General features: G+C 41.3%; 2 protein-coding genes across 2 annotated transcripts; one reads left to right on the plus strand and one right to left on the minus strand.

Annotated features, from left to right (window-relative positions):
* Positions 1-200: 200 nt before the first annotated feature.
* Positions 201-15,151, plus strand: csrnp1b (cysteine-serine-rich nuclear protein 1b). The gene is made up of 5 exons (XM_079601095.1): positions 201-510; positions 7,846-8,048; positions 10,447-10,706; positions 10,801-11,097; positions 11,923-15,151. The coding sequence occupies exons 2-5, from the start codon at positions 7,865-7,867 to the stop codon at positions 12,883-12,885; spliced, it is 1,704 nt and encodes a 567-aa protein (XP_079457221.1). The 5' UTR covers positions 201-510; positions 7,846-7,864; the 3' UTR covers positions 12,886-15,151.
* Positions 15,152-17,216: 2,065 nt separating this feature from the next.
* On the minus strand, positions 17,217-20,605 carry LOC306992688 (uncharacterized protein; the record flags this gene model as incomplete). Its single annotated transcript, XM_079601818.1, has 4 exons — positions 17,217-18,593; positions 18,723-18,773; positions 18,897-18,991; positions 19,876-20,605. The coding sequence occupies 4 exons, from the start codon at positions 20,603-20,605 to the stop codon at positions 18,018-18,020; spliced, it is 1,452 nt and encodes a 483-aa protein (XP_079457944.1). The 3' UTR covers positions 17,217-18,017.
* Positions 20,606-21,113: the final 508 nt, after the last annotated feature.

Below are 21,113 nucleotides of genomic sequence, written 5' to 3' on the forward strand. Positions count from 1 at the left end.
TGTAAACATAATACAGTGTTTTAGGGAAATGTAATTCACTGCGTAGCTACGGTATTTTGGCAGAACCTATGGTTACCATAGTCTTTTTTTCTTCTTTTTTTTTAGGGTAATGAAAGATTTACTTCCCATAACCCTCAGGTAGTTGTGTTCCGGTCCTTTCTCAATCATGTTACTATAGTGATTTCATTTTGTGTCAGGATGCGAGCGCGCCAGGAGGAGTGTCGCTCCGCGCGGAAGGCAGGAAGCGGCGCGTGGGCAGTGTCACCGCCTGCGTCACACGCCAGGAGGGAGTTTTCCACTGACGAAAAGACTGCGCTGCTCAGCGTCTGCCTCAGACAAGAGGAACAGCTTCAGCTGCTGCTTCAGTACGCCGAGCGCACAATAGCCACACGAACACAACGGGATCTATACACGCTCGATAAACGCTCGGTCGTGGCACTTGGATTATTACCGCTTCATATTTTTCTATATTGTGGTATAGCCTACTAATGCTGATCGGACACCTCATTGGTGAGTAGCGGAGGTCCGCGCTGTTATACACTGCACTTGTATAATGTGTCTAATAGGCAAAGCTCGGTGCTGGAGTCCAGCCAGATAGTTTCAGTGTTCTTTTGTCGGCCGGTGTAAACAGATACAATGTGTTGTGTAACTATTTCAAGTAGCTAAAGCAGGGGAAATTGTTGTGTGCTGCCATGTCATGGAAAAAACTAACTTAACTTTACATAATTTCTGGCGTTTTTAGTGTTAATGAATGTGTACGTTTTATTTAACTATGACCTAAACGATTTATTATTTGGACCCTGATGCTTAAGTATAGGCTATGTTAAATGTGTATTGTTCGGAGTAAATATAAGCGTTTTCTCTGTCAGATTTTAAATGGCTGGGTTTGATTAATAGATAACTCATAAGCAGCTGTTGGCGGTTCTGATCGGATCAATTGGCAGAATTCCAGCATAGTGGACCGTGTGTGTGTGTGTGTGTGTGTGTGTGTGTGTGTCCGATAAGCCGTAATTGCTGGTTTGGATCTGTGTTCATGTGTTGAGTGCATTCCCCGTTCACGTTTGTAGTGCTGGTGTGTCTTCTGAAGCGCGAGCGACTCCTTAAGGTGCCACACCGCATCATTTCAATAGTGTGCCTGCAGAATCAGATCTGCGCTCAGCCTCATATGCTCTTCCAGTGACGTCACCGGGGGTGCATGCGAGTCTGAATGCAGGTCTGAGGGAGACCTTACTTGATCCGAACCAAACTTCAGTTTGTTGACCAATGTAAATATTTGTTTGTATCACTGTTAGCAAATATCCATATACACAAATGTAATTAATCATTTTACACCTAGCTACATTCTGTCACTGTTAAAACCAATAGGCTATAATCAGTCCCCTGGCTTTTTTGTTACTCAAATAATTTAATATTCGATGTTTAAGAAGCTCAGTCGCAAAAAAAAAAAAAAAAAAAAAAAAAGTCCCAGACGCCTTTTAGTAATTCGCTGATTGATTGCTGTCAATCACGAGAGAAGAGAGGCTAATAATCACTGACACGTTGTGCACTGCGTGATTGGAATAACTGACGGGAATTAATGTTCTCATTTCACACGGGTTTGTTAGTTGCTAACTTGTTACATTGTTTGTTATTCATTGGGTTCTTTTGTGAAATAGGCTAATCACAGTCCCTGTCTGTAAGCAGGTTGAACGTTTGAAAAGGGAAGTTATTGCATTCACTTATGAGCTTGTGTCAACTTTAGTTCAAGTGTATCGGTGTATTGTGAAAATACCAGCAGCAGCATTTGTTATTATCTTAATTGTGTTTTTGTGCCCGTTTCGTAAGTTTGAGGCTGTTATGTTGCGCGTGCTTCTATGTTGAGCGAGTCGCGGTCTTTCGCGCGACTTTTTTGTGGGTAGGCTACACTTCATACGCAATCTTTTTTTTTTTTTTTTTTTTAACATACCTCGCCTACATTCTCGCGTTTATTCCCTAATTGACATAAGTAGGCTACTTTTTTTATTGTGTTTTATGTCTTTGAATTATGTGTTTGTCAGTGGTCCACTGTTCACAAGTGAGTTGTTTTCTATGAAACAAAGTGTTGTTTTGAATTGGAGTGCACGCTAAACTTATCAAATAGGACCCATAAAAGATAAGCATTATTTATACGCACATCTGGGTTGATGAGGTGCGAACTTGCACGTGTACCATAGTCTGTGAAATCAGCCCTTGTCTGGGTAGTTTCCTTCCCTATTTTCATGTCCCATTTAAACCAGACATAGGCTACTTTTTTTTTTTTACCGAGATGATGTAGGCATCATTAGTGTATATGTATATCACAACATGTCATCTCTTTTTAGTAAGCTCCCACCCACAGACTGGGTGTTCCTATTTGGGCTAGTTCAGTGTGTGGCTTTTGTGCACTGGTATTGGGGGAGGTGGAGGTCCTGATGTCTCAAAAACAGAGAAGCAGAGGGATCCCATCTGTTTTGTCACTCTCAAGCATTCCTCCCAGCTTGTGAGGTACCAGTGTGCGCCCCAGACATGAGCCGCTGACCCCTGAGCTTCTCCACCCTAGACACACATGCTCTCCCTTGAGAGTCTTAAAAGACTGGTAAAGATGGCTGCTATTTGTTTAGCCACCATTAAGTTATTCATGCTGATGACTTCTCAGGGAAGCTACACTTTGCACACTCTGTTGGAAGTTTGCATTTCGGATATTGATGCAAAGTGTTCCCTGTTCAATGGAAATATCTCCTTTCAGTTTTGGCAATTTCCTGAGCGGTCATATTTTCCACTCGTTGACTCAAAACGTGAGGAACGATTCGCTCAGAACTGTTAAATAACTTTCAGAGGGTGTTTTGAGATGTCTTATTTTGTTATTCCTCTTAATAATCCAAGTCAGGGATTTTCAGTGTTTTAGATGACACGAACCCCCAGATATGATCATACTCATGCGAGGAAACCCATTCTAAATTTTAAAAGGCAGCTATATAAATTTCATGTCTAAAGACTGTGAAAAAGGAGTTTACATATAAATTAGGATTTAAAAAAAAAATCTTACATTAGATTTTTTCATAAATTAGGATTTAAAAATAATAATCTTACATTAGATTTTTTCATTTTGATTTTTGAACTAAACTGTACTCTTAGATGTATTTGAATCATTTTTAATCAAATTTATTTTTTAGTTTCTTTTTTTAAAACATTTATTTTTACTTAATTTTTTCTCTCTAAACTTTTCCACGGACCCCAGTTTGAAAACCACCCGAAAATCAGAATTATTGTCCATTTTTGTTGTTATTCAGATGCTAAATATCTCTTTGGATATCAGTAAAGTAAACTTACAATATGTGGTGTTTTTTAAATCTTGTTTTCTCTGCATATTTCACATTTGGAAATGCATAGTGTGAGTCACAGCTATGTTTAAACAAATCTTCATTTCCACCGTAATAACATAATCTTTGATGACTCGTGATGCCCCATCAGGTGTTTTTATAGATGTTTTTGTCTGTGAGGTGATCGCTCTTGGGCAATAGTGGTCTGGACTACACAGACACATCTGGGATAGATAGAATGTGTCGCCGTGCCAGAGGAGAATTCCTGTGGGCTGGAGACATTGCATTATTTATTTGTTTAAAAGTTCTCGCCCGCTACCCCCCTCCCACATCGGTGCACGCTCCTATTTGGGATGAATGTGTACTCTGCATGGGTTGACGCTCAGGAACAGAATGTCTCTGGCGTAGTTGAACATCTAGAGTGATCGGGACAGCACACGGCTCCCTCCTGCCCCTGACTGCAGTTCTTCAGAGCTGGCCAGCAGGGGGAGCGTTTTCTTTTATTCTGGTGAAATTGTGGAATCTGGTTTTGATTCCAGTTATCTTGCAAGTGATTTTACGCCATCTTTAGCAGCCAGGTTTTATAGCACTCTTTTATATTTTTAGATAGTTTAGATGAGGTGCGTGCGGCTCATTACATTATCTGGATGGAAGCCGTGAGCAGCAGGGGCAAAGTCAACTCTCTTGCATAAGATGTGGATGGGATTCCACTGTTTGCAGGCTGCTTCATAGTGTTGGCTGTTTTTATTTTTTTTATTTTTGGAAGGAGTTAAAACAATTTTTTTGAATGAAGCTTTTTTTTTTTTTTACCTCATGCTATACGATAAACTGCAGTGAGCCCGCCGACAGCAGATAACGATTCAGTTTCAGCAATCTGCTGCCTTTGTGTCCATTCTCGCTTTCTGTGCGAGATTTATATCCGCCATCCTTGGTGACAACAGCATTGAGAATTCCTCATCAGTGCACTGCCTTTATTGGAATGGCAGTCCTGCATAATTTATGCTCCAGTGCGAACGTCTCACCTGCTCTGAAAGTCTGGGATACCTCGACGGTTACCGCTTCTGCTTGGATGTGAAATCCAGACCTGCTCTGTGGCGGATTTATGGGTGGTTGGTGCGTTCTGACTTCTCGTTTTTTTTTTTTAATTTATGAGATTCTTGCTCGTATTTCTAGTCGCTGCTGATGTTGGAGTGCAACAGGACAAGCTCCAGATTGACCTACAGCTGAGCCCCCCACATCCCCTCCTCTCTTGTTCCCGGGATTAGCTCGTCGTCATTGTTTCTGCCCGTTAAGCAAGATTAACAAATCAATGTGTCAGGTAGTCTGCAGTCAAGAGACAATGACCCACTTCTAACACCCAGGTTTTGCACTCTCTCCCCCTCTATCTCCATCTCTCCCATGCCGTCCTCCCCCTCTCCTCACTGTCCAGAGTCCTTCATTAAAACTCCTCTGCTTGGTAGGCATTCATGCCGTCCTCAGGGAATTCTCTCTTTTTCTCTGGCAAATGAGTAGAGTAGTGATGATGGTTGAATGTGAAGGGAAACGTGTCTGAGACTCTGATAAGAACGAGGGTGTGGTGAGCACCAGATACCGTGTTCAGGTGGTTTCTTGAACTAACTAAACGTGAGTGGGTTGCATCTAGAAATGTGACGGGCAATTCACGAGTCAAATGAGCAGATGAGGATGAATTCTTCGTTGTTTTGCAGTCTTCTCCACTTGAGTGTTGAGAGTCAGGTGTCAAGTTCTCTGCGATTTATATATTAAAAACTAAAATATTTTTCCTGCCAGGGTTTGTGCTCGATTCAAATCAAGACGTAGCATGTAAAGGTTCACGCTCCCTGCATGTGCTGGCTCTGTTTACTTGCAAATGAGGACAGATCTGGACACATACTGTTTGCAATAAAAATAGATTATGCCCTTAGCCTGTACTGCCGTTTTCAGACAAGTCAGCTGTTTGCGGTGTCATTTGTCCATTTAAACCCCGTGTCCGAGTATTAACACGTGGCACAAACTATTGCATAACTTTCCAACTGTTTGGCTTGTAGAGTTCCTCTAGTCAAAGTTCAAACATTGTTTGCTCTCAGCCGGTGTTGCACGAGCAGATAAGTTTGACTCAGGGAAGATATTGTACGGTTCAGACGTGGATAAGACTCACCTTGTGCTCCCTGGCAGCGACATTTGGCAGCCGAGGAGACGCGGCACAGACTCACTCCCGATGTCTGGCACATTCACGACGGCAGCACTAATGTGTGAAGCGCACATGATGCACACACACAGAGAGAGAGAGAGAAGTTCAGCTTGTAAACAGAGCAACCTGTGGGAAATGGAAGTCTTCACATCTTGTCTGAAAATTAGGGACGCACCAATATCGATAAATCGCCAGTATGTAAAATTCTGCACTATTCTGTACTGTGCTTCATATAAATTAAAAATGAAACGCTTAACTAAAATCAATTTTGAACTACAAGTGAATTTAGGCATCACATCATTATAATGTGTAAAAGAAAAATACATTTAGCAATTTGCTAAAGATTTATCAGTGGTAAATTAGTGTTATTAAAGAATTACTTAAAATGAGAGTTAGATTATGGCAAATGTAGAAATTAGCATGTACAATTAAATATTAAATAAATGCACACACACATACATTGAATATGTAATTTACATAATTGTAAATGAAATTAAGTTAAAAGTTAGCAGTTGACTGCTAACACTCAAAGTGCTCAATTTGAACTCAAACCAAAAAGTACAAGTACACTTTAGTAAAATTAATTTCCAAGGATTGATTTATTAAACAAATAGCAGACTACTATTGAGTCATATTGTGTTAGTCACACTGTGTGGCAGGGATGAATCAGTGTCAGTTGGCTCTATTTTTTTGTCGATGACACACTATAGACCAACATCATGAGCGGTATAATCTGCCAGTCACGACCGTCTGTCACTTTTTCTCTGAAGTGGGAACAAGCCTTATTATGAAACGCTTATTTACTGCTCATCACTGCTAGAGAAAAAAATCTGCCTTGTTTTAATGCAGTTATCATAGGATATAACTCCAGAACTGACTTATGACGACTGGCTGTCACATCTGAAGTAAAACAATTTTTGCTCCGCTCAAGCAGCAGTAAAAACTATCTCTAAATCAATCCTTTTCCCTCCTTCCCCACTTCCTTCCTTCCATTATTCTGCCTGTTTCAGCACGAATGTGTCTGAGCTGTGGAGTGCAGCGAGAGGCCGAGCCTGAGGTGAACTAGCTGACCGAGGTTTATCTCAGGGCGGAGAAACAAACGAGTCCACAGCCGCCAGTATCAAATGATGCTTTTGTGTAAACGCCGCTGCACTGCGCCGGCTCTGACCCTTAAAAGCTGATGGGCACCGGCTAGACTCTTCCTGCCAAAGGATTGATTGCTTTTATTGCCCAATAAGCAACCTCTCCACGGGAGCAGCGACAAATGCAGCCTAGTCTTACATAAACACGTTTACTGTGCCAAGCTGTACACACATTTACTACGGAGTCTCATAAAATGCATTTAGCAGCTGTGTAAAGTGTAATTGCCGCTACTGGCTCAGTGATGTGTGCTTTTTGAGTGGGGTAACCGAAATTTACCCCCCTCACTAATGTGGCTATGTAATCAACCCCCGTCCTAATCAATGTATTTGTCTATGCGATTGGATTTGGAAGTGGGTGAAGGGTCTGGTAATTGTTGACTTGCACCGGAGGGACGTGATTGATTACTTCCTGTTTTCCTGGCCGCTCGGAGGCAGCATAAAGCGCCGTCAGCTGCTTGTTTGGAGTGTAATGCTCATGGCCCGTATTTAAAAACCTCACTGGACATTTAACTGCTATTAGGACAATAAGAACGCTACACCGGCTGATAACATCTAAGCACTTCTTGGGACATCGATACAATTCATAGCAAAACAAATTAGCTGTTGGTCAAAGCCAGATTGCTTGGAATTGCAACTTTAAGTTTTGCCCCTTTGGCTACGTCTACTAATCCAGATACTCTTGAAATTGCATCTTTTTGCTCTGTTATGGTCTTCCATCCACACTGAGATTCACATTGTAGTGTGGACACTGAGAATTTAAGTATTTGTAAACGATGACACGTTTAGTCATGTGACATACTTTACCGGTATGTCCTGCTATGTGGTTTTCACTTTCACAGTGTTACTAAAGATAAATACTACTACTCATTTTACATTCTTGCAAAGATGAGCGGATTTATTTGCAATTGCCGTTCTGCGGCAAAACATGAGGGCATGACATGAAATGGCGATTGAGTGTGACATGGACGCACCAGTAAATTGTGAGATATTTTGCTAATAAAATGATCGCGCCATAAGAATAGTGTGAGTACCGTATTATGTCCGGTTTCTAGGTATCATCTTAGTGAGCTTTTATTAGGTGAAATCTTTTGGAATATGCTAGTATGAATGGAGTAAATTTTTACATGAAAACAGCATTTTCAAACTAGTGCAGACGCATCCCTCCTAATGCTTTTCTGTCTTTGCTTGTTTCCCACAGATCACCAAACGCTAGCGCCATGAGCGGGGTTCTCAAGAGGAAGTACGAGGAGGTGGCGGAGGACCCATGCTACTCTTCCTCCTCCCCTTCCTCTCTCTCCTCCTCCGCCTACTCCGAATGGGACTCGGAGGGGGAGAGCTGCTACTCCGACACCCTGGATTCAACCCCCAGCAACCCCAGCTCCCCTGCAACGTCCTTAAACAGTGAGTTTGCCCTTGATCGAATCATTTATTCTCTGATTAGGCTGGATGGTCAAACTCCCATTTCCATGCATAAGGTCTGCAGGGCTTATCTCAGCCATTCTGTGTCCTACCTGATAAGGTGTTATTGAGATCCAGGATTAATTGCATGGATGCAGATAATTACACAGGATGTTTTGATGCATGCCGCATTCACCAGGTCACCTCCTGCAGGCCGTCCATCCAGGTTTTTAGGGTGAGTCAGGGAAGGGAAAGCAAACAGTTGTGAGTTTCCCAGGATGGCTGGGCAGGAAGCCAGAGAGCGTGCCATGTGACGGGAGGCAGAATGAACGCAGAGCTTTGTCTGAGCACCGGGCACGAACCCAGAACAGGTGCTGAGAAAGACCGAAGGGGCACGGAGCAGGAAGACAGGCATGAAGAGAAGAGGAAGGGAAACGATATGGCTGTCTGCTTGTGTTTATGAAACAAAGTCAGAGAATAGAGCTCAGTCAGGTTAGACGGCATATTTAATTTAATGTGAATTGAAACTAAGCGGTGAGCGCCAGACATATAATAGCTTTCAAATGGACAGTAAGATTTTTGTTTTGTACAGAACTCTGTCACCAAGGCTGCAATTTATTTGGTAAAAATACAGTAAAAACTAAATTATTTAGTAATTAACTGAATTAAGCTAACTGAATTAAAATTCGAATTATTATTTTTGAATATATTTTAAAATGTAATTTATTTCTGTGATGGAATAGCTGAATTTTCAGCATCATTACTCCAGTCACATGATTCTTCAGAACTCATTCTAATATTCAGATTTGGTGCTTTTAAACAATATTTTTTTCATCAATGCTGAAAGCAGTTTTGGTGTGATACATTTTTTCAGGATTCTTTCATGAATAGATAGTTGAAGAACAGAAAAAAAATCGTACTGACCCTAAACTTTTGAACAGTAGTGTACAGTCTGTTCAGTAGCTTGCGCATGACTAATATATTCACAACCCATGTTTTTGTTTTTTTTGGATGTGTTTTCAGAGTTGCATAATGATTGGCACCAACACACTTAACAGTAACCACTGAACACTCTGTTTGTCTATCCCTCACCGCCTACTTTTCATTCACTTAAAATAAAACATGCTGTCTACCCTGACTAACATCCATATATTATCAATTTCAGCATATTAGATGATGTCTCCAGAATCTGACTCCTTGCATAACTGGGAGCTTGTTTACTCCAATTCATAATATCACCAATACCAGCTTGATGAAGCATTAAGCTGCTCTGTTCTTTAAACTACATGTCATTGTGTTTCTGAGGTGCTGCTGCCTATCAGGTTCATGTGAGACCACACTGTACTTTTAGACTTGTCCATCAGATCTTTTTTGTTAGATGAGCAAAACATATTTGCACAGGCTTCTAGATGGGCTTGTGTGAGTGAGTTCCCACCATTGCAAGTCTAATATAAACCAGCTGTGGGGACAGTGAGATCCATCCCCTCCATTCCCTTCAGATAACAATCAGTCAGCTTTTGGCCCCGAGGGAAAACGAGCTTCTCTCTGTTTAACAATTCAACATTTAAATATTCCTGTGCAAAGGATATGGAATTTACAATTTAAAAAAAGATGTTTTTGTTTCAAGAGATTCCTCCCTATGAAATGCTCCAACCACTGACATTGATTGATTTTTGACTGGTTGTAGGAATAATTAGCAAGGAAAGTGTGGACAGATGGCATGTCTTATATAAAGATGGAGTGTATTTTATTAAAAAGCAAGTGTCTTGAGTGCCCTCTCCACTTCTAGAAACCTCAAACCTCCAGATCATCCAGCCGCTGGGTTGTGATTTTGAAGGCTTTGCTCCTCCTGCACATTTCAGCGCCAAGGGGAAATTCCTGGGTGGATTGTTTGTCAGACAAGAGCGAAGAGGAATACAGTTGTCTTTGCATGTGACTGGATTTGATTGAAAACGATTAGCTGAACTATTTGCACATCTGTTCTAATGTTGATTGGTGAAAAATATTTGTGTAGTGTAGTATGATGGAATGATTGTAGCTCTGGCATTTACAATATGCTGATTTGCTATGTGTGGACTGTCATCTAGTGGCGATGTAGTGCACTCGCAGCAACAATGTTAATGTGATCTTGATGTTTACACAAGAGACTCCAAGTCTTCCCATTAGGCTTGGCACACTTCCTACTCAAATACTCCCCAATGAGATACTAGGAACAGAACTTTCTTTTTTTCCACCACTCTCTCAGACATGTGCTCTTAATTTTCATTTAAGGAATTCCAAGCATAAATTCCTGTGACTGTTTCACCCGCTGTTTTCCACTTAATGTTTTCTTTTCAAGTCCACCACAAGCTGGAACGTCTTATACTTATCCTCTTTCTTTCTGTCCTTCTTTTTTTTCCAGCCACATCTATCCTGAAGAAAGCCAAGCGCACACGGCGAGGCAACGTGCAGTTTGACCAGGTTACGGTGTTCTTCTTCCCTCGCTGCCAGGGCTTCACCAGCGTGCCCAGCCGGGGAGGTTGTACCCTTGGCATGGTGCAGAGACACAGCGCCCGGCGCCGCTACACGTTAGCCGAGTTTGCCATAGCACAGCGCCACCTACGGCGAGAGAAACTCAAAAACCGAATGAGGGAGGAGAAACTGGAAGCTCTTAAGCTGAAGGTAGCGATTTTAATTTTCACACTTTGAGGTCAAAAAAGCTGTATTTAAATCCAAACATCATCATAATCATGTAAATGTTTTTTTTCTGTGGCAGCTTACCAAAAATGGTACCCAAGTGTCCGAAGAGGCTGAAAGGTTGACCGTCGATGACATCCCCGAGGATGAAATCGACCTCAGCGGAGTGAATTTGGATGACGGCTCCTTTCTGCATCCTTACCCATCTAAGAGAAGGCACGCCATCCTCAAAGCCGCCGGCGTGAAAAAAATCGATAAAGAGGAGAAGCGTCAACTGCATGAGCTGCGCACATCGAGAGAAGACTGCGGATGTGACTGCCAGGGCTTCTGCGAGCCGGAGAGCTGCAGCTGTAGTTTGGCTGGGATCAAATGTCAGGTGAGCACTTGAGTCCCGAAAGACTTCCTTGAGAACACAAGGTTATCCGTAATATTTACAGGTATCATTCCTGTAGCTCCAACTGGAGAGAGTGTGCCAAATGTCTAATTCAATGCATACAATATCATTTTAAATTGTGGGGTCAGTACTACTTTTTGTTTGTTTGTTGAAAAGACAAAAACAAAAATCTTTATTCAGCAAGGACACACAAAATGTAGTAAATATTTTATATAATATATTAAACTTTTGTAACACTAAATATCTTTACTATTTTAAAAAAACAGAATTTTTTTTCTTTTTTCATTATTGTACTTGTTCATCAAATAATCCTGAAAAGTTGTATTACGGGTTTCACTAAATTAAGCAGCACTAAACTGCATATTAGAATGATTTCTGTAATGTGACTGAAGACTGGACTATTGGCTATTGAAAAATCACAGAAATATGACATTTTAATATCATTATTACAAAAGTAATGTTATTTAAAATGGTTAAATTTCACAATATTACTGTTTTCACTGTATTTTTGATCAAATAAATGCAGCCCTTTGGGAGCATAATAGACTTCTTTAGAAAAAAAAAAAAAATATTCCCAACCCCAAACTTTTGAATGGTAGTGTATATTATATTTTAATACACACAAAAAAATCAATTGTATTAATAAAAAAATAAGTATTTCTTCCAAATAGTCCATTTAGAAAATTACTAAATATTTTAATTAGAAACTATTTTAACTATTACAAAACATACAATGTTATGTGTAATTGTATTATAAAATGTAATTTAAATATTTCTTAATAAATGTAATGTTTCCTGGCTTTACAGATGGACCACTCGTCCTTTCCATGCGGCTGCACTAAAGACGGCTGTGGAAACACGCAGGGCCGCATTGAGTTCAACTCCAGCCGAGTTCAGACCCACTACATCCACACCATCATGAAGCTGGAGCTGGAGAAGCGTTTGGAGGAGCACACGCCAGAGAGCGAGTCGCCGTCTGAGAATCAGCCAGACTGCAGTTCCCTGAGCCGTCCAGCAGAGAGCAGCACCACGCCAGAGACGCCCACATTTCACTTCAGCTCGGAGCTAGTGTCTGTGGGAGAGAACAGCTGCAGCAGCGACATGACCGATTCATCTAGCTCTTCAGGCCAGAGCGAGGACTCCGAATCCGCCGGGAACGCTCAGAGCGAGCAGTCGCCTCTAGACGTCGACGAAAACGGACTTACCAGAATCCTAAGCTTTAGTGACGCGGACAATGAGGACTGTTCTGTCAGGGAGTGCAACAACAACTGCGACTACCAGCAGAAAAAGAGCGAGTCGATGGGCTACGGCATCTTCAGCGCGGCGGACGACAAGCTCAGCACGTCACAAACGGACAACAGCCGCACGGCCATGTCTGAGCTCTTAGACGAGAACGCAAATCAAGGTATCGCTCTATTCCACAACGGCTCCGTCCCTCACACGCCCTCACCATCCATCGATCACTCCGCCAGCTACATGGACCTGAGCCTGTCGTCCGAGTCGGACCTGGAGTTCTTCGACGGCTTTCCTTGTCTGGGACCGAGCTCGCTGTACAACTCCCTGAAGGAGTACGAGCACATGGACAACTTCTTTCAGTTCCAGTTGCCTACCTACCCTAGCCTTCCGCAGGCGGCCGACCCGGGAACTTGTCTCCTGGAGTCTCTGATCGGCTTGTCAGATTCTGTCCCAGAACCTCCGGCCACCTTCACGGACAATCAAATGCTAGAAGACGCCATGAAGCTGTCAGTGATGGAGTCTGTAAAAGTCTAACGGGGACTCTTGTATGATCACTGTACAAATGAACTATGGGATTGTAAATGAATGCCATTTTTGTTTAGTTTTTTCTTTATTTCATGAATGGAGTCCCTCCATCCCAGGATATCAATATTTGCATTATCTGCCTTTATGATGTTAGCGAAGCATTAAGTTATTATAACAATCTTTATTATCATTATTGCCATCGCAGTGGCAGCTAACATTTCAGTTCAAAAACAAGTGTGGCCGACTGATTTTTGAATACTTGTACATATGGCCAGGAAGGTGAAGAACTTCTTCTCACCCACATTGGTGGTATTATCATCAACATTTACCATTATTATTATTGCTAAGGTTATTTATATGAATTGAGAAGGGGCACCGATGGGAGTCATAATGCTGATTATGTATCTCAGGGACTTTTTCTAGCTTTCAGAAGCAATGCATTTTGACCATCGCTGTTGTTATTTGGCGTTTTCCTTCGAATTTCCACCTAAACAAACAGCATTTAAATGGCCTCTTTTGGAGGGCCTTCTCTCTCGGTCGCTTTTTCGACTCGAGATATGGTGGTCTGTACTTTTGTTTGCAAAGCTAGAGGAAGGACTCCTGTTCCACAAAGCAGCTCCTTGGGATTTTCTAACGGTACACAAATCCCCCAGGCTCCTCAGTCAGCACTTTATCTGTGAAAAAAAACGAACCAATCAGAGAGCAGATGGGTCGGTCTCGCGCCTGCCCCCCGTTGTCTCTGAGTCTAAGATTGTTTTCATGCCATTTTATGGTGTTGGATCATCAGCACAAGGTGGAGAAAAGTGAGCGATTTCCTTTTAATTTATTTTATACGCCGCAGATATCGCGTAATGTGATCATGATATCTGTTGACCATTATTTGGAATGGCTTTTATTTATTCTTACCGAGTTATTTATTTAGTTTTTCTCCGAATGCCAGCTGAATATTATCTGAGCCACACTGTGCTCTGGAGAAGTGGAAATAATGCAACTTGTTCAGGTTTCCCACCTACATTAACCTGTGTGAAGCACATCTTTATGTTTCAGCTGTGGAGGAAGGGCACCAACTGCAAAGTATTTAATAATCTATTCTATTACTATGAAGTAACACTTTCAGTTAAATTATTTCACGTTTAGCATTTCAGCATTAGGACTATTTAGTATTTATTCATGGTTTGGGCAATAAAGAGAACAATGTGTTTAACAAAAGAAAGGTTTAGTGTTTGTGCCTGTTAACACGAGGAGCCACTGTTTCCTTATATATAACCTATTGATTACAAATCCGAGTTTCCGGCCTGTAATGTGACCGCCGATAACGTTGCCTATCATATAGAGAATTAACATTTTGTAACTATGTAGATTTCAGAGAATTCTAATCTGTTTATTGACAAATTATTTTATTAAGAAATGAAATCCACATTGTTCTTCAAATATTGAAACATTTGTAATATATAAATAGAGCTAAATCTATGCTTGGAAAAAAAAACTAAAGTATTCTGGACAGGCATAAAGTTGGTGTTTACTACGATGTAACTACCTAAACGAATTGACCAAGCTCCATTGGATTGTAGTCCGACGGGTTGGTTGGACCCAAACGACAACACGGATTGTGGGTATAAATTTAGTAGTTTCAAAAACGTTTTGTTGATAAAACCTGCATATATTATGCACTATCATATTATGCAAATTTGTGTTGCCCATATTGTTTCCACTTCACGGTGAAGACGTTTAAGTTTGTATGTTTCTGAATGAGCTTTGAGGAAATGAATCGATGTACATATCTGACCATCTAGACTTCAACTGTCGGCACATCATTATTTGACCCGACAGGAGCGTTTGCATGCAAGACCCATTCATTTGTCTCAGTACTACATGCTTTTAGAGCAAAAATGCACAATCAGAAATGTACTTGCTTTATTTTTGCCTTCACGTGCTGTTCTTAAAGCTGATTAGGATGTGGGCACGGCTTCATTCGTTTGAGTCCAGCTTACTATTCCCTTGTAAAGATGCATAACCTCATCGCAATGAAATGGAAATGATTGGTATTTATTAGTCATGATTGATGTATGTTTTGATCTCTGATGCTTTTCAAAGTGTTTCTTACTTCTGCCTTTTTGTTGTATATATTTTCTGCTTCAATGAAACTAAAGACAATACCAAGCAGTTCTTTTATATTATATATTTTCACGCTTAACAGTTTAAAGCTATTCATTTCATTCAAGTCATTTGACAGTAGTTTGTCCCTACAAAATAAAAGTCCAGCTTTTTCTTACAACTGCCATTGTTTGTTGTCTTTTGCGCATGTGTGTGCATGGGTGAACATATTCAAATTGTTTTTTATAATAAAAACGAACAGATTTTAAAATATGTATTTTCAATAAGTTGAGAATTCTTTACGGTCAATCTTTGAATTTTTGCAAACAAATAAATGGTAACACTTGCATTTGTCAACATTAGTTAACTACATAAATAAACATGAAGTAACATTGAAAAAAGCATTTATTAATCTTAGTTCATGTTCTTTTTAAAGTTTATTAATGCATTATTAAAATCAAAAGTTACCTATCTGTTAATAGCTGACTTGAGTTAACATGAACTAACAATGAAATGTATTTGTGTTAACAATGATTAGCAAATATTGTAATTGCTCATTAACTATTAACTAATTGGACTTTCTTGTAAATGGTTACCATTAAAAAAAAAAAAAAAAAAATGAAACCAAAACTAAGATTTTCATTTTGCCTTAAAGCTTAAAAATAAATAGGCTACTATTAGACGATGATATTTTATAGATATATAGGCCTTTATATATATATATATATATATATATATATATATATATATATATATATATATAAAACATAGCACATAGCACCGGGGATTCTGTCATTTTCATTCAAAATAAAGTCATACAAATTAAAATTAAATGAGATTTAATAATCATCAGATTTGTTGGCTACCTACATGTATAAACAATGGGATGAGGCCACGCTCATAGGTAGACTGAGTACATTTGGGACATCATGTGTTGTGTACAGTTGAACACCGTAGCCAGGCACAGGAAGCCTGAGCCGTGATTTTTGCTTCGCTCTTTCTTTCTCGCATATGGATACCAGAGATAGACTGTGGCATATTACAGGACATTGATTTAGTAAAAGTAACAGTCCAAATGGAAAACATCAAAAAGTTCACAACTAAAATCCCAAGATGTCAGGACGAGGGGAAGTAGCCTATAGTGTGTATAATTAGAGCACCTGAGCAACAAGTGTGTGGTAATTGGGAAGCACACCGTTTTTTGACCGCACGGCAGAGCAGCTCGCATGATGTAATTTATTATCATGCTGTTCATAAGGTATGGCTATGATTGTGTGTACGTGTGAACAATGAAATGCCACAAGAAGCTCACGTTTAATGAAGAAGAAAAATAAATAGAGACATTTGTTTGCATCTACATCCGTCTCGTCTGCATGGACTCTGTTTGTACGCGTTCTAAACTTGCTTACTCCTATTACCAACGGCCACGGCATTAGAAAGCGTGTAACGGCTTATTTACTCATTAATTGAGTCTTCTGTGAAGATTTAAAGCAAATTTAAAAGGTGTATTTTCGGTTTTTGATTTTCACTTTCGCTCACTTTTAAAGTAGGTCATCTAGTAGTCGACCTGCATGCTAGTCGACCTCTTGAGCCATTGTGAGGTAGGATGATATAGCATGTGTTTCTTTAATAAGATCAGAAACCAGTGATGTAACCTGGAGAAATATTCACAGAAATGTTAATACAAGCACAAGCGGAGGACTTCATCTTTACATAAGTTAGATTGCGTCCAAATGTGTGAGGAAAGTTGTTTTATTTACATTTTCTGTGCAGTTTTAAAACATATAATGTCTGTTGTTTTCTTGTGTGTGAGACTGAGCAATTAGTATTACAGTCAATTAAAAAAATGTATGAGTCAGATCCACCAAAAAACTGCAGATCCCTCATAATTTCATGCCATTGACTTATTTAGTTTTCTTTCCTTAAAAAGAATTCCTGTTTGATGGATGATTATTATTTGTTTTTTTCAGAATTGCTTTTAATAGCTGGATGGACACCCAGAATGAAACAAATGGAGCTCTGACATCAGGATGGTCGAGACGAGAAGCTCTGATCCCCGGACAGCTGTGGCAGGAACATCTGAGACATGACGGGAAGCCTGAAGACCAGTCCAGGGCATCTCAGGCACCGGGGGATGAGTTCTGGCATTTGAACCTCTGAGGCGTCCATGACAATAACTTCTCGGACCAAACAGCCATGACGGGAACCCCTGGTCTTGGATAGACAGGATAGGGAGCTTGAAACAGAAACAGAAACAGAGAGAAATAAGCATCTGGGCCGGCAGTGGCAAGAATTATTAACTCACTGTGAGGCGGTAATGATGGGAACTTCTGGGACAGGGTGGACCAGACAGAAATAACTAGGAGCTTGGATACCGTTGTGGCTGAGATGGTCTTGAGTGCTGGCTTTGTGGCAAGAACAGGAATCTCTGGTGTGCCTTTGGCAGGAATCACTGGGGCAGCCATGACTGGGAGCACTGGTATTGAGGAGGCAGAGACAGACGGGTCTGGGCAGTCATATATCATATATCAGTCATATCAGGACCCTTGTTGTTACCGACCGTGACCGTGAAAGGGAGCTCTGTCATCATCAGAGAGGCACAGGTGGAGGCAAAAAGCTCTGGCATTCAGAGGCCATGATGGAAATCTCTTGGACTCAGGATGGTGCTAACCAAAACAAAAATGGGCACTGCACGGCACCAACTGTAGTGGGCTTATGTGACAACCTGAAACAAAACAGAAAAAAGAACAGATTTGACTTAGCAAATTCTTCCTATGAGATAATAAATCATTTTTAAGCTGATCTTAGGTTCACTACCTTAAACCAGTTGTGAGACAGGATCCGCCCCAGACTAAGTCGCCGGCTTGGCTTCTCCTTCAGCAGAGCCCTGAGGAGGCGACAGCATTCTGTGCAGGAAGACGTCTGGTTATTACCTTAAACTTTACATCATGCTTTGTATGATTGTGAATGATTAATTCTCGATCTCACCTGTTGACAGGTTGGGTTTGGACCAGAGCTTCTGTTTGAGCAGCATCAGGTCATGGTCACTAGGGAAATGTCCACACAACATCACGAACATCAGAATCCCTAGTGACCATGCCGTCGCCTGCTCGCCGTAGTACTTCCCCCTGACGTAGTACTCGGGAGGACAGTACACTGGTGTGCCTGAGGAAAGAGGTTTTGTCCGACGTGTAAGTTTGCAGTGCATTACCGCATAACTTTAGCTTTGAGTGACGATACATACCGGAGTATGACCTGTACGCCGAACTCCTCAGAATGTCCCCACACCCGAAGTCTATTAGCTTGACTTCAGATGTCTCGCTGTTGATCAGGAGATTGCCCAGTTTAATGTCACGGTGGAGAACTCTGCGATGGCAGCACACGTTGGCAGCGTGAGCCGTCTGCCTCATGATGTGCCGGACCTTCTCCTCATCGAGTCTTCCACCGTGACGCCTCATGTACTGGGCCAGGTCCTCACAGGGAGAGGGACATTCGAGGACCATAACGAAGTGGTCAGGGTGGTCCTGCCAGTCCAGCAGCCGGATGATCTCTGGCACACTGGGACCTTTAGTCGCCAGGATGGTGAGGGCGATCTCTTTAGGAAGAGGCTTTGGATGATCAGACTAGAAGAATTTGTTTGCAAATAAAGATTTAGCTCAGTCTTGGACCAGTTTGTTAATTGAATAAACAATCAAATATTTGTCTGTGATAAATGTTAATATGAGATGTTTTATATTGTTCAGCGCACTTACAATCAATATACAGTCAGTGTCTTTCGTCTTTGTGACGTACTTCACGGCCACCTGATGAACCAAACAAACAATTAATTTGTGTGTATAAGCCATGATATACACTACTAGAGGCTTATAGTGATATATCAGAAGATAATTAGCTAGCTAGATCATGTTTAATTTATTTGGACTTACTTTAAGATCATCCTCCAGACGTCTCCCTTCGTACACCACACCAAAACCACCTTTCCCCAGCTGATCACCAATAGTATAGTGACTGAAGATGTAGTCTATTAAAAGACAAAATAACATGATGTTTCAAACTGTGACAGCAGTTTTTTTTTGTAAGGTGACATGCTGTATTTATTCTAAAACTCATTTAAACTAACTTTCATATAATCGTTAGTTTGTTTTAGACTTTATAAAACGGTTAGTTGCAATCTTTGATTCTGATTGGTCAATAGATGTTTTATTCACCCGCTTCACTCAACGGTTTTATGTATCACTACCACTGATATAATGACAGTGATCACTACACAACACCCCTAGCAACCGTTAGCAACTTAAACACATGTGAGAGATCGAGTCAGCGAGTCGAGTGTACGTGTATTTACAGAAGACAGCATTTTCCTTCAGGTCAGTCCTATATTCATAATATTAAAAAATCCGTTTGAATGTCCGCTGCGAAATCTTGTCTTTTTAACAGTCATATCTGTCAGTTGCGTCTTTCTTCGTGATCACAAGTTTGAGTCCTTTCAATGTAAAAGTCTTCTCTACTGACTGACTCACTCATAAAGACAGTCTTTGCCGCCATCTATTGGCGAAATAATGTATAGCCTACACTTCTGTTGCTGTTTACGGTCAGGGACTATTTTTTTTCCAGCGGAAGGAAGGCTTTTAGTGATTTTACGTCATGAAAGTTGCATAGATAAATATTTTTCGGCTTTAATATTTGCATTGTGTGGTAACCGTTTTATAAAAGCAATAAGGTACCCGAGGCTAGTGCTGTATCGTGAATAAGTCACTCCGCTCGGCGTCGTATTTGCTTACATAGGCTAGGACGTCAGAGACTTAGAGATTTTTTTTTTTTAATTAATGGATATTTATATAGAGATTATTGATTACCTTTAAATGTACAGTATAAACAAGATTCTCACAAGATGGTGTAATTTACCATCACTGCTTCTTCCTGCCCATGCTGCCTTCCTCTTCTTTCCCTTATCCTTCTGCTTCTCCTCTGCCTGACCTGAGCTGCTCTCTGGAGCCTGTTCTCTGTCAGCTCTGAAGAAAGAGACCAGCCTCCTCCACCACACCTTCTTCCTCTTCCTTCTCCTCTGCACTCTCCCTGACTCCTTCCTCTCCTCCTCCTCCTCTCCTCCTCCACCTGCTCTGTCCATCAACCTCCTCAACTCCTCCTCAATTTCTTCCTCCTCTCCTCTCTCCATCACACTCCTCTCCTCGCCTCCTTCCTCTCCTCCGCTCTCCATCAACCTCCTCAACTCCTCCTCACTTTCTTCCTCTCCTCCTCCTTGCTCCATCACACTCCTCTCCTCACCTCCTCCTCTCTCCATCAACCTCCTCAACTCCTCCTCACTTTCTTCCTCTCCTCCTCCTCCTCCTTCTCTCTCTATCACCCTCCCCTCTCCATCACACTCCTCTCCTCCTCCTCCTTCTCTCTCTATCACCCTCCCCTCTCCATCACACTCCTCTCCTCCTCCTCCTCTCTCTATCACCCTCCTCTCTTGGCTCTTTCCCTCACCAGCAGCATCAACAGGGGTCTCAGTCTCATCGCGAGGATGAGGATGTTGCACCGCCGTGTTGATGCTGGGTTTTGGGGGTGTACTTTGATGTTGATCGCACACCTCGCCAATCATCGGACTCACTTTACAACCTCGCTGTCTCATCGCTGAAAAATCACTGCTACTCTCGACCACTACAACAAACCCACAAGGTGTGTAACGCTGGGTTCACACCGGACGCGGGAGCGGCGCGGAACGGAAAATCACGCGCGGCCCGGCGCGTGCCTGTTCACACCAGACGCGTATTCTTCGCCGAGGTCGACAAGCGCTTCTGCTCAGTTGTTGTTAATTCAGAGCTATTTTTTACACCATGGTTAAGTAAATAACCTCATAAAATGAATAGGCTACACCATGTTTCTGTAACCAAGAAGTTTGTACACATCTTTTATTAATCCGTTGTCGAGACACACACGCAGCCAGAGAGAGAATATGGTAGACAGTAGTGTAGATATATAGGCTACATCCTCTCTTCAAATTTTTAAAATCTATTTTCCTGTTTCCCAGTGCGAGTAGCCTAATTTGACATCATCCATTTTCACTTATCAACTCCTGTCTGCATCTCTCTCTCTCTCGCTGTTTCCCTGTTTGTTTGTGTGTTCTCGCAATATTTTAA

The sequence above is a fragment of the Phoxinus phoxinus genome (assembly GCF_949152265.1).
Source record: "Phoxinus phoxinus genome assembly, chromosome: 24".
Lineage (NCBI taxonomy): Eukaryota > Metazoa > Chordata > Actinopteri > Cypriniformes > Leuciscidae > Phoxinus > Phoxinus phoxinus.

Excerpts from the sequence above, each read along its gene's own strand:
- csrnp1b (XM_079601095.1), top strand. The coding sequence starts at position 7,865 with ATGAGCGGGGTTCTCAAGAGGAAGTACGAGGAGGTGGCGGAGGACCCA. Across the intron at positions 10,707-10,800 it reads TGGAAGCTCTTAAGCTGAAG|CTTACCAAAAATGGTACCCA; the intron begins GTAGCGATTTTA and ends TTTCTGTGGCAG. Across the intron at positions 11,098-11,922 it reads TGGCTGGGATCAAATGTCAG|ATGGACCACTCGTCCTTTCC; the intron begins GTGAGCACTTGA and ends CTGGCTTTACAG.